Source organism: Heterodontus francisci, chromosome 30, assembly GCF_036365525.1.
Source record: "Heterodontus francisci isolate sHetFra1 chromosome 30, sHetFra1.hap1, whole genome shotgun sequence".
Lineage (NCBI taxonomy): Eukaryota > Metazoa > Chordata > Chondrichthyes > Heterodontiformes > Heterodontidae > Heterodontus > Heterodontus francisci.
Window position 1 is genome coordinate 45,899,339 of NC_090400.1, and position 13,947 is coordinate 45,913,285.

General features: G+C 45.9%; 1 protein-coding gene across 1 annotated transcript in view; it reads left to right on the top strand.

Annotated features, from left to right (window-relative positions):
• LOC137346445 (nuclear pore membrane glycoprotein 210-like) overlaps positions 1-13,947 on the top strand; it is a 163,191-nt gene that overhangs the window by 97,420 nt on the left and 51,824 nt on the right. The window contains exon 39 of the mRNA XM_068009894.1: positions 13,334-13,465. Coding sequence (XP_067865995.1) covers positions 13,334-13,465 — 132 coding nt within the window. The remainder of the gene's footprint in view (positions 1-13,333; positions 13,466-13,947) is intronic.

Sequence of the window (13,947 nt, forward strand, 5' to 3'; positions counted from 1 at the left end):
TTGACAGAGGCAGTCTATTAAATAGCTGGAGGGCGGGGCGCACGGCCAATTAGTGGGGGCGGTTATGGAGGCAGGAATGCTGAAGTCTGGCCTGATTTAAACAGAGCACAGCAGCCAGAGGGGTGTCCTCTTTTCGGAGGGTGGTAGGAGAAAGCCACCCTCCCAAAACAAGCAAGCATGGATAGAGGTGGCTGAGAATGTGAGCAGTCTAAGGCTGTAATTTTCCAGTCTTCCTTAGACTTAGGGGTGATGCCAGAGGGCTGGAAAATTGCAAATGTTACACCCTTTTTCAAAAATGGGTGTAAAGATAAGCCCAGCAACTACAAGCCAATCAGTTTAACTTCGGTGGTGGGAAAACTTCTAGAAATAATTATTCGGGTTAAAATTGATAGGCACATGGACAAATGGGGGTAACTTAGGGAAAGCCAGCACGGATTTGTCAAGGGAAAATCATGTTTAACTTGCTGGAGTATTTTGAAGAGGTAACAGAGAGGGTTGACGAGGGCAGTGCTGTTGATGTGGTGTATGTGGACTTCCCAGAAGGCATTTGATACAGTGCCGCACAACAGACTTGTGAGCAAAGTTATAGCTCATGGAATAAAAGGAACGGTAGCAACATGGATACGAAGTTGGCTGAGTGACAGGAAACAAATGGATGTTTTTCAGGCTGGAGGAAGGTTTGTAGTGAAGTTCCCCAGGGTTCAGTGTTGGGACCCTTGCTTTTCCTGATCTATCTTAATGACCTAGACCTTGATGTACCGGGCACAATTTCAAAGTTTGCAGATGATATGAAACTTGCAAGCATTGTGAACTGTGAGGAGGATATTGTAGAACTTCAAAAGGACATAGACAAGTTGGTGGAATGGGCAGACAAGTGGCAGATGAAGTTCAATGCGGAGAAATGTGAAGTGATTCATTTTGGTTGGAAGAACATGGAGAGACAATATAACATAAAGGGTACAACTCTAAAAGAGGTGCAAGAACAGAGGGACCTGGGTGTATATGTGCATAAGTCATTGAAGGTAGCAGGATAGGCTGAGAGAGCAGTTAATAAAGCATACTGTATCCTCTGCTTTATTAATAGGGGTATAAGAGTACAAGAGCAAGGAAGTTATGTTGAACTTGTATAAGGCACTAGTTCAGCCTCAGCTGGAGTATTGTGCCCAGTTCTGGGTGCCGCACTTTAGGAAAGATGTGAAAGCATTGGAGAGAGTGCAGAAAAAGATTCGTGAGAATGGTTCCAGGAATGGGGAACTTTAGATAGAGTCATAGAGAGATACAGCACTGAAACAGGCCCTTCGGCCCACCGAGTCTGTGCTGACCATCAACCACCCATTTATACTAATCCTACATTAATCCCATATTCCCTACCACATCCCCACCTTCCCTCAATTCTCCTTCCACCTGCTTACAGTACGGGCAATTTACAATGGCCAATTTACCTATCAACCTGCAAGTCTTTGGCTGTGGGAGGAAACCGGAGCACCTGGCGGAAACCCACGTGGTCACAGGGAGAACTTGCAAACTCCGCACAGGCAGTACCCAGAACCCAACCCGGGTCACTGGAGCTGTGAGGCTGCGGTGCTAACCACTGTGCCACTATGCCGCCCAGTTATAAAGATAGACTGGAGAAGTTGGCACTGTTCTCCTTGGAGAAGAGAAGGCTGAGAGGTGATTTGATAGAGGTATTCAAAATCATGAAGGGTCTGGACAGAGTAGATAGGGAGAAACTGTTCCCACTCGTGAAAGGAGCAAGAACAAGAGGGCATTGATTTAAAGTAATTGGCAAAAGAAGCAAAAGCAACATGAGGAAACACTTTTTCACGCAACGAGTGGTTTAGGTCTGGAATGCACTGCCTGAGAGTGTGGTGCAGGCAGGTTCAATTGAGGCATTCAAATGGGAATTAGACTGTTATCTGTTAAGATTTGATAAGATGCGGTGTTTTATACCCCCTTCTAAGGGGGGAACAGACTTGGCAGCACAAAGCTTTTTATGAATCGACTTTATTTCAATAAAGGTAAGGACATGTTTGTTAAGTTTTCAGATAAACCATAGTCACAATCTCAGGCAGTAATTAACCGTCTAACACACATACTATCCGTATTAGAGACTGGACGGCATAGTGCATGACTCTTTCTTTTGCAGCTTTTGGTCTCCAAGTTTTTCAGTCCGTTTCTGTCTCTTGTCTCCTGTTCAAAATTCTCTGCCGTACGATATCAAAGACAGGACTTCTTTTATCCTGGCAGCTTTCCAGTTAACCCTCCCCTCCCCCAATCAGTGATTAGTCTTGTATTAAAGGATGCCTTTCTTAACCATCCAGGATCGTTTTGTGATGGTTGCTAACCTTTCGAATTTGCGCAAGTAGTACCTCTTTCTGTTGACTACTTGATCTCAATACTTTTACATTTCGAGGATGCCTTTCTCACTGAGACAAATCTACGCAGAAGCTGTTTTCACTGTCTGCTGTCATGGTCTCACCCTTTTGCTGCATGTAAGCATTTTAAAACTTGACATAATCTCTCAGAATCCCTTTGCCTTGACACCTTGTCCATACTGTGCCCTATTTGCCATGTTTTCCACTTTACCATACTACAAAGAAGGGTTCTAATAAAGCTAAATGTTAGTTTGTGATAATAAGTTAGTTGTTAGTTTATAATAGCTGGATTTTAATTAGTATGCTGGTTAGTAACTTTTAGTAACCTAATAATCTTACATGTCTAAAAAGGAAAAATGTGCAGGAGTATGGGGAGAAGGTGGGGGAATGGCAAGAATCACAGAATCGTTAGAGTGCAGAAGGAGGCCAGTCGGCCCATCGTGCCCACACTGGCTGTCCGAAAGAGCAATTCCCTCAGTTCCATTCCCCTGCCTTCTCCCCATATCCCTGCACATACTTCCTTTTCATATAACTGTCTAATTCCCTTTTGAATGCTTCAATTGAACCTGCTTCCACCATGTTCTCAGACAGCGCATTCCAGACCTTAACCACTAGCTGCGTGAAAAAGTTTTCTCTCATGTCACCTTTGCTTCTGTTACCAAATACTTTAAATCTGTGCCCTCTCATTCGCAATCCTTTCAAGAGAGGAAATAGTTTCTCTTTGTCCGGACCCCTCATGATTTTGAATGCCTCTATGAAATCACCTCTCAGCCTTCTCTTTTCCAAGGAAAACAGTCCTAACTTCTCCAATCTATCTTCATAACTGAAATTCCTCATCCCTGGAACTATTCTCGTAAATCTTTTCTGTACTCTCTCCAATGCCCTCACATCTTTCCTAAAGTGCGCATCCAGAACTGAACACAATACTCCATCTGAGGCTGAACTAGTGTCTTATACAAGTTCAACATAACCTCCTTGCTCTTGTACTCTGTGTCCCTCTGCTCCTGCGCCCCCTTTAGAATAGTACCCTTTATTCTCTATTGTCTCTCCATGTTCTTCCTACCAAAATGAATTACTTCATATTTCTCTGCATTGAACTTCATCTGTCACCTGTCTGCCCATTCCACCAACTTGTTCTATGTCCTTTTGAAATTCTACACTATCCTCCTCACAGTTCACAATGCTTCCAAGTTTTGTATCATCTACAAACTTTGAAATTGTGCCCTCTACACCAAGGTCTAGGTCATTAATATATATCAGGAAAAGCAAGGGTCCTGGGGAACTCCATGACAAACCTTTCTCCAGCCCAAAAAACATCCATTAACCACTACTCTTTGTTTCCTGTCACTCAGCCAATTTCGTATCCACGTTGCTACTGTCCCTTTTATTCCATGAGCTACAAAGTTGCTCACAAATCTGTTGTGTGGCACTGTATCAAATGTCTTTTGAAAGTCCATGTACACCACATCAACAGCATTGCCTTCGTCAATCCTCTCTGTTACCTCCTCAAAAAACTCCAGCAAGTTAGCTAAACATGATTTTCCCTTAAGAAATCTTTGCTGGCTTTCCTTAATTAACTCGCATTTGTCCATGTGACTATTGATTTCGTCCCGAATTATTTTTCTCGAAGCTTTCCCACCACTGAAGTTAAACTGACTGGCCTGTAGTTGTGGGCTTATCTTTACACCCTTTTTTGAACAAGGGTGTAATGTTTGCAATTATCCAGACCTCTGGCACCACCTCTGAGTCTAAGGAAGACTGAAAAAATATGGCCGGTACCTCTGCGATTTCCACTCTCACTTCCCTCAGTATCCTTGGATGCATTTCATCTAGTCCTGGTGCTTTGTCCACATGACATACAGACAGCCTATCTAATATTTCCTCTTTATCAATTTTAAACCCCTCAAGTGTCTGACTTACCTCCTCTTTCAACATTGCCTGGGTTGCAACTTCTTCCTTGGTAAGGACAGATGCAAAGTATTCATTTAATACCTCAGCTATGCCCTCTGCCTCCATATGTAAATCCCCTGTCTGGTCCCTAATCGGCCACACTCCTCCTTTTACCATCCTTTTACTATTTATATGTCTAAAGAAAACTGGGATTTCCCTTAATTCTAGCTGCCTGTCTGTCTTTATGCTTGCTCTTTGCTTCTCTTATTTGCTTTTTCACTTCCCCTCTGGACCTATATTCAGCCTGGTTCTCAATCATGTTTTCTATCTGGTATATGCACACTTTTTCTTCTTTATCTTAATCTCTACCTCTTTTATCATCCAGGGAGCTCTGGATTTGTTTGCCCTACTTGTTCCCTTTGAGGGAACATACCTTGAATGTCCCTGAACTATCTCCTCTTTGAAGGTAGCCCCAAGTTCATCTACCAGTTTTTCTGCCAGATTTTGACTCTTATTCGCCCAGCTCCATTCTTATCCCATTGAAGTTGGCTTTCCCCCAGTTAATTAATCTTACCCTGGATTACTCCTTGTTCTTTGCCATAGTCAGCCTAAACTTTATGGTACAATGATCACTATCCCCTAAATGCTCTCCTACTGATACTTGATCCACTTGGCCCTCCTCATTTCCAAGAGCCAGGTATAGCAGTGCCTCCTTTCTCGTTGGACTAGTAACATACTGTTGTAGAAAATTTTCCTGAACACACTCTAGGATCTCTTGCTCCTCACTGCCCTTTACACAACTATTATCCCAGTCTATGTTTGGGTAATTAAAATCCCCCATTATAACTACCCTTAGATAGGGTGGCAGTGGATGAGGAGCACATCACAGGTGAACAAGAGTAGGAGAGGGGGGTCGAGGCAGGTGTGGGCAATATCCTTTGGAGGATGGTAGACAAACACAGTCATGCTCAGCTGGGTACAGATGCATGGCCTCCGGAGTCACTGCCCAGGGCTCTCCATGAGACTCTACTTAGATCAGCAGCAACAGATGTGCTCCCACATGTCAGAGTTCCTTGAGGCAGTGCAGGGTCATGGGCTGAGAATGGAAGAGTCCATTCAGCTCATGTGCGCTACCATGGTTCAGGGCTTTGAACACATGAGCTCCTCCATTTAAGAGTGGCTAAGCTCATGGAGAGTCCTGGGCAGTAGTACGTAAAGCATGCAGGAACTGTGCACTGACAGTCACAGAATACATGCCACACTCTGCAGCATGGAGTGGTCAGAGGCGCTGGTGGCACAGAGAAGTTTGGAATGGATGCCAGTTGCTCCCCGACTGGTGCTCCCCGACTGGTGCTCCCCTCCAGCCATCCAAAGCGCCATCCAAGGGCTGAGGAGTCAGTGAGGAGCGCCATCATCATTGGTCTCCTTGGTCCCTCTGACTGAGGGACCATCTGCAGCAGGTCTCAGTGATGGAGGCTGCCCCTGCATTGCGTCAGTGCGGCAGCATCTGAAGATGCCCCTACTGGCACCTCAGACAACTGCCATGTCCTTCTCAACCACCAGCAGAGACTACCTCTATCTCATCTGAGGCCACAAAAGGATCACCCTGTAAAAGTGGTCGAGAGAGGAGGTCATAGCATCGGGCAAAGAACTGAGAGGTTGCTGGGGTTTGCCTCACTTAATGTGCGCTTTGTTTTGGCTGAATTCTATGGGCCCCCTGGAGACAGGTTCAGACGTAATCTTGTCGGTGGCGGGATGGGCCAAAGATGGACTTCCCGACTAGAGGCCATTTGAGGCCTTTGAGCAGGCTATTTAAGGGTCTCTTCCTGCTGCTGCTGGGATTTAACCACTGGCGGAGGAATTGGTGGCCTCTGCCACCCAGTTTGACTGGGCGACCTACTTGGGGGTGGTGGGGGGGCCTTCTCTGTGGTTCACAGAGGGCCCCCGTGGGGAAACCTGCACTTCCCTGAACCACGCTCCACCTGTACTAAACACCCACCCTCTTTTTTCCACCCTCCCCAAAACTTGGCATGACCTGTCAGACTGGCCCAGGCAACCCCGCCTCACTTATGTGAGGTCTGATTCTCCAGCACTGGGCCTGTGTCCAGGGCCTCTGCATTACTGGCAGTGGCTCTACCGATCACTACTGAGCTGCTAGCCCTGTGATTGGCTGGCAGCTCTTGAAGGTGAGATCCCCGTGTTTAAAGAGACAGGGATCCCATCACCGGGTGCCTGAGCGCTGGTCGTTTGCACTGGGGGGGCCTCCAAAAGGCCAAGGTGGACTTCCTCTCGCCTTTTTTGGCCAGGAACCCTGGCGGCATTACAGAATCCAGCCCCTTATCTTTTTGGCTGCATTTGCTGACAACGCCACCACTGGTGGCGCTGCAATGGCACATGCGCAAATGCAGCCTGTGCCACTAAAATGTCACAGTCTGCGACGTCAGGCAGCTGCCAGGATTAAAGATGGCGCTGCTCAAATAATCACACGATGGCAGCCTAAACACATGGCAGCACATAATGGCCGGGAGGGGAGGGAGTGGGCGGGCGGGTGAGCCAGCGGTCGTTGGGAGTGGGGGGTGGGGGCGGGCGGGCGTCGGGGGGAAGGAGGAGAGCGCAGCCACCACCAGCAAGGTCTTCAGCCGCGCTCTCCCCGCACCCGCTTCCCAGACACCCCCACCCCTGCTCTCTCCCTGCTCCCCAGATCCCCTCTCCCCCACACCCCTGCTCACTCCGGCCCTGATCCTCGCACCATCTGCCCGCGTTACGTGATGACATCATCTGCGCATGCGCCAACCAGTCCTGGCACTGCGGAACGCAGCACATGCGCAGAAGGTAGGAACCAATGTGCGCAGGTTGGCGCAGTCTGATGACGTAAGCTGCTGGCTGCGGTGTCAGTACTCACTTTGTATCTTTTTCAACACTATGTAAATATTGATGCATGATGCCAGATGTGTGAGCTAGAGGCCTGCTCAGGTCGGGAAAAAGGAACCTGACCCGAACCACAGCGGACCTGAGCCCGACTTGGCCCGAGTTCCTCCGGTTTAGCCCCGGACCCGACCCGACCATCCGTTTATTTACCTTCCTGGCACCGAACCTGCAGAATGCTGCCACGCATACATGATGACATCATAGTGACATCACTCGCTCACTGCGCAGACACCGTTTCGTCCCAGACTCCCAGCTCCGGTAAGTTTTTTTAAAAAAAAATTTCAATACTTACCAGCAGAACACTTATTGTGTGTGTCCGACCCGACCTGAGCCCAAAAGCTGGACCCTGAAGATGGGCCCGGCCTGACCTGAACCCGACACATGTCGTTGGGTTTGGGTCAGGTAGCAGGCCTTCAGTGTGAGCTTCTATTCTTTAATGGCAAGACAGGAAAGGAGGGAAGAAGTGGTGAAGGGAAGCAAAGATTCTTGAATGGGGACATTGAAACCTCTGGACAGATGTGCATTGTTCATTGGTGGTAAGAGTGGATCTATTCCAGGCTGCGTATTCAGTGGAAGTATTCTTACATACATCTCAAAATGAGTTCCAGACCATGTGGTCCTCCTTGGTTGGAAGGACTCAGCTGAAGCATGCCTGGATTAGATGATCCCTGACGTTGATAGTATCCTGAGGAGACCCTCCAGTCTCATGCTTATTGAGCCTATGTAGCCAGGACACCTCTGTGTTCTGCACCCTCTTCCTCTTGTTCCTATTCCACATTCTGCTCCTGCTCTTCCTCCAATGAGCTGTGTCCATCCAGCACTTCACCTTCTTCAAGGTTTGCACTTCTCTGGAGGGGCATGTTAGGCAGAGCTCAGCAAACCACCACCATGCGCGAAACCCTTGCAGGGCACCACCCAACCAGTCCAGACACTGGAACCACATCTTCAGAAGCCAGATAGCCTGCTCAGTGGTAGTCCTTATGAGCAAATGGCTTCAGTTGTAGCACCTCTGGGGGTCAAGCAAAGGGCTGAATAGCCATCTCTTCGAGGATAACTTTTGCTCTTTAGAATCCATCTACATAGTTTGGAAGGTGAAATAAGAAGCTGCAGCAGCCTGGAAGATTAGTGGTTGAAGGAATCAATGGCAGCTGCCAGGAAAGCTAGCGCACTATGCAGGAAGCTTTTGTAATGGCCACAGACCAGTTGAATGCTGAGGGAGTGGAGCCCTTCCTATTGAAATATTTCACAGGCTGTGAGTCAGCGCCTTGATGGCCACATGGGTGCAATTGATGCCCTGCACTTGGGGAAGTCCAGCGATGTAAATGAATCCACTGCCCTTTGTGCCTCCAAAGGCCCATCTGTTTGGAAATGAATGTACTGTCCAGCTCTCGCAAAAAGGGCATCAGTAACCTGTGAAATATGCTGTGGTATGCAGCCGATTGCAACACGCTACCGAAGTCCACAGCTGATCCTTAGAAGGACCCAGAGACAAAGAGGTTCAAGGCAACAGTGACTGGTAGGGAATTGCGAGCAGTGCGGTGAGTTGAGATCTTAGACAAGGGCACAAATCTCTGACCATCTGCCTGGAGAGTCATAGTCTCCTATTGGGCGCTGGTTCTCTGTAATCTCAAGTTAGCTCCTTCTTTGACAGTAGATCCTATACCAGGGATATGGCTTCCATGGCCTTCCTGCCCCTCATCCCTCTCCACTGCCCTTCTCATGCCCAGGGCTCTGCCCTTCTTGCGAAGGATGTTGCTCCTCATTGCCGCTAGACCTAAAATCTGAGAGTCGTGTTTCCTTTGCCAGCTGTTGCCTTCCTTGTGCTCAGGTGAATTCCCAATTATATTTGGAAGACTTGCCCCCTCCTCATGTCCCCCGCCTTGCCAGGAGGATGATGACCCCTTACACTGCTTGAGCGCGTAGTGAACACTCTCCCCGAAACCTGAGCACACCCGATGGCACATGAGTGCCCCTCTCAGCCATTCTCTCTTTTATGGGGCCAACCAAATTTCTTGCGGCAGCCATGATTGGCTCCCTGCTGCGTTGCCGTCTCCATGCACTGGTCTGCCACTGACCCAACATGGAACCCGTGCACCTTCATCATAATCTCAAGCTGGCCTTTTACGAGCTTTCAATGAGCTCATTAACTAGCTTACTTAGCCATATTCACGAATTGGGTGGGTTCTCGGGGCCAGCCTTCCCCTGGCCTGATGAAACTTGCTGGCGGTGAGAATGGCGATGGTAAACTGGCTTGCTGCCCAGCGCTGCTATTTTTAGTGCCTACCCACCTCCATTCCCACCCGCAACGGCACCTAAAAACTCTGCCTGTTATCTCTGTTTCTCTCTGCACAGATGCTGTCAGACCTGCAGAGTATTTCCAGCATTTTTTTTTCAGATTAGAGATACAGCACTGAAACAGGCCCTTCGGCCCACCGAGTCTGTGCCGAACATCAACCACCCATTTATACTAATCCTACACTAATCCCATATTCCTACCAAACATCCCCACCTGTCCCAATATTTCCCTACCACCTACCTATACTAGTGACAATTTATAATGGCCAATTTGCCTATCAACCTGCAAGTCTTTTGGCTTGTGGGAGGAAACCGGAGCACCCGGAGAAAACCCACGCAGACACAGGGAGAACTTGCAAACTCCACACAGGCAGTACCCGGAATCGAACCTGGGTCCCTGGAGCTGTGAGGCTGCGGTGCTAACCACTGCGCCACTGTGCCGCCCTATTCTGTTCTTATTTAAGATTCCCAGCATTTGCACTATTTTGTTTTTGTGTCCCTGATTATCTACTCTTTTTAAGCTTTTACCTTTTGCTGTATATTTCATCTCCTATTCTATCTCCCAAAACCTCACATTTCTCTGCATGAAGATGCATCTGACATTTAATTGCTCAAAGTACTGACCTGTCTTGCCATTCTGAAGTTTGCAAACATCTTCACAGTTACCCACTAACTTTTTATATTGCCTGCAAATTTTGATGTGCTCCCTATATGTAGTCAAGATGATTCGCACATCTATAAGAGCAATGATTCTAAGAATGATCCTGGCATACACTACTGTTTACATCTCTCCAATTGGAAAAAAAATCCATTAACCACTACTCTTTAGTCAACTTCTTTGCCATGCAACAATATTCTCTTTAATAATGTGCCCTTAAATGTAGTAACAAATTTTCTTTGTGGTAACTTTATTAAATGCCTTTTAAAAATCTGTATACACAACATCCAGTGCATTTCCTTTATCAATGTACTCCATTATTTATTCCAAGTGTTCTATTAAATGTGTCAGCTGCCACATGTGTTTTACAAATCAGTACTGGCTGTCCTCAGCCTAATTTTTGTAAGTACTAATTTCATCCCGTATTTAGAACTTTAGACCTTATAACCCTTAGAAGTTGACCCACAAAGCTGACTGATCCATTGTTAACTGTGTTTTCCCGAACTATCTTCTTGAACAGCGGTGATTGGCTGTCCTCCAATCCTGTGGTATTTCATATCCAAGAATGTTTGAAAGATTGTGGTTGGAATCTGTGCTTTTTACTTTCTGACTTGTCTCAGTACTCCAGGAAACATGCCCTTTGTCTTGGATCCTTTTCCATTTTGAGTCGCACCATTTATCAATTTTAAATGGGGGACATGTTTGATTAACAATGCAGTTCCTTAGGGTAGGATTTTCCCTGTGGGCTCCTGAACCCTGCCATCAGAAGCCTGCACTGTGTGGGAAACATTTACTCAATCTGATTTTCCCCAGAGCGACCAGTTAATGGCCAGAGGGCAGGTTCACTGTCCAGTTAAGGACGCGGGCAGGCTCTTGAAGCTGGAGGGCCAATCAGAGGTCTTCCAGCTTGAAAGCAGCAACGGAATGCCTCCGAGGGTGGAGGTGCCCTCTCTCCAACATTTTTAAATTTTGAAATAAAAACAGGCCTTAGCAGCCAGGCCACCAGTGTGAAGGGGGAAACCCTCTATACAGGGCAGCCTGCACCCGGGGTGGTCTCTAAGCCTGCTTGGTGTGATGGCCTCCCGGTCTGCCGCCAGGAGTCCATCCAGGCAACTAAACTGTCCCCTGCCGCCTCCAGGAACCTGGAGGCCAACTGGAAAATGCCAGTCAGCTTCCTTTAATTGGCCTTAAGCGGACCATCTCAATCGGCTATCTGCCATTTGCACACAGGTAGCCCTGCTGCCCTGCACTCCCCATCGTGCCTCAAGGAAAATGCCCAGGGGCGGGATGGAGCCAAGGAACTGGCACGCCAGCCAGTGTTGCTATTTTTAGCATCCACCCACCTCCATTCCCAGCCCTGTCATGGCTAAAAATCCTGCCCTTTATTTCTGGTACATGGATTTGAATCCAGTCTAGACAGATGAGATCTTTTGAGGTTTGTGTTTCAGGATTGTAGCAGCGTACACGGCATCAAGTTGGTTGTTACGTTTCAGGATTTTTGATTCTTTTTTCAATATAAAGGAATATAGGGTTGAATTAATGTTCAGTGGCTGTGTTTTGACGCTAATAGATTTTAACAGGTTAAAAAAGATAGGCCACAGGCTGCAGACAGTGAACATGTGTATTGAATCTAGACAGGCCTGTTTATGGAATTCTCAAAAAGATGCCACCTTTCAGTTCCATTAACTAGGATGGCACCCTTTCATTTTGAGAACAGTAGGAGATATCTTCCTAAAAACTCACACCCCAAGGTGGAAGGAGAGTTAGCCAGTTTCACTGACAGATGTCCCCACAGTTGTATAGTTGAAGTTTGTGAACTGTATTGGGGGTGAGGGAAGCAAATTGCGTAGGTCACCATTGAGTCCCTCATTCTGTCAGTTTGTAATAGACCTTTATGAATAGAACAAGCACTGCACTCCTGACAAAACATTGCACCCCATATATACCTGCATATGAAATAGGAGCAGGAGTAGACCATATGGCCCATCGAGCCTGCTGCACCATTCAAAACAATCATGGTTGATCTTAGGATTCAACTCCACTTTCCCACCTGCTAGCCATATCCCTTGATTCCCTGAAATACCAAAAATCTGTCTATCCCAGCCTTAGATGTATTCAGTGATGGAGCATCCACAACCCCCTAGGGTAGAGAATTCCAAAGACACTCAATCCTTTGAGTGAAGTAATTTCTCCTCATCTCAGTCCTAAATGATCGGCCCCTTATCCTGAGACTGCCCCTGTATTTTAGATTCCCTGACCAACGGAAACAATTTCTGTGTCTAACGTGTCCAGCCCCTTCAAAATCTTGTATGTTTCAATGAGATCACCTTTCATTCTTCTAAACTCCAGAGAGTATAGGCCCAATTTACTTAGCCTTTCATCATAGGACAACCCCCTCACCCCAGGGACCAATTTAGTGAACCTTTGCTGTACTGTCTCCAATGCAAGTATATCCTTTCTTAAATGTACAATCTTTACACACTGTTCAATGAGAGTAGCAATGACTGAAATTTGAACGTATGTCATCATCCATTCAGTATCATTTAATTTGTATATATCCGTAACAAAAAGAGTGGGTGGGGGACCACCATTACTTCTGCCAGAAATTTCCTTGAAGCCAAAACTGGGTGGAAACCTGTCTGCAAAATTTGCTTCTGTAAAAGGTTTCCTGCCACCACATAGGCAATCCTGCTACAATAGCAAGGAAATTTGTTCCAACATATGGTAAATAATTAACTGTAATTTGCTGTTAAGTTTGAATGTAACCATTATAATGCATCAGTAACATGAAGAGACAGTTAGTAAAGAGAGCTGCATTTTTAATCAGAATCATATTGTTAAACAGATTGCTATATATTGCTCAGTGTCATTTTGTAATTTTCCTCACAGATCTCTAGAATGTCCCACAATGCATAATTTAACAGGCAAACATTGAATAAGCATAAAACTATTTGATCAACAGTATCTTAAAAACAGATAAGACTTCTGAATTATATTCTGATGAAAATATTGTGATAAGATGTATTTGACCTTTAAATGTTAAACACTTGACCACTTTTATTGTGAAATTAGTTCTTTGTTCAGTAGCATTGTGGATAAATAGCTAATTGGGTGAATGTATGAATCCTCATTCTTAACATGGTTTAATACATAAATTGTAAAATGTGGCACATTTTAAAATTTTCAGTTGCCGGTATATGCAATAGGGGTAACAAGTTGCCAGACTCCATTTTCCTTTGGTAATGCAGTACCGGGTCTGTCATTTCACTGGACAACAACAAAGCGGGAGGTGATTGAGCTTGTCAGCAGACACTCAGAGGTAATTGTTATTTTCTCATTTGTAAAACAAAGGTTTTTGGCTCAAATAATCAGTCAAGTTCAGATTGTTATTCAGTATTCATAACAAATCAGAAAATCCAATGTTCTGGTGTTCAAATAGCAACTCTACTTATTTCTAAAATATTTGAGGTTGTCTTTATTTGTACAGATTTTTTGCTGACGTAAAATACCTGGATAGTTAACTATCTTCAGTATGGAAACTAACAGCAGTAGAAAGAGAGAAAACATTTGTAATGCTCATCTGTAATAGTACTGGGCATCTAAATGATGGAACTTTATCTTCTGTCCCTGGTGACAGTTTTTTAAAAATCTTCCCTTATTTATAAATGTACGTAATTTCCTCTCATTCAAGTCTTTATTGGGCCAAACACTATTTTCCAGGCCAGAGAGCCTCATAAGCTGCATGAAGACCTTAGTTATTGATCTAGATACTTGGGCATGCACAAGAGAAGCCTGGGTGAC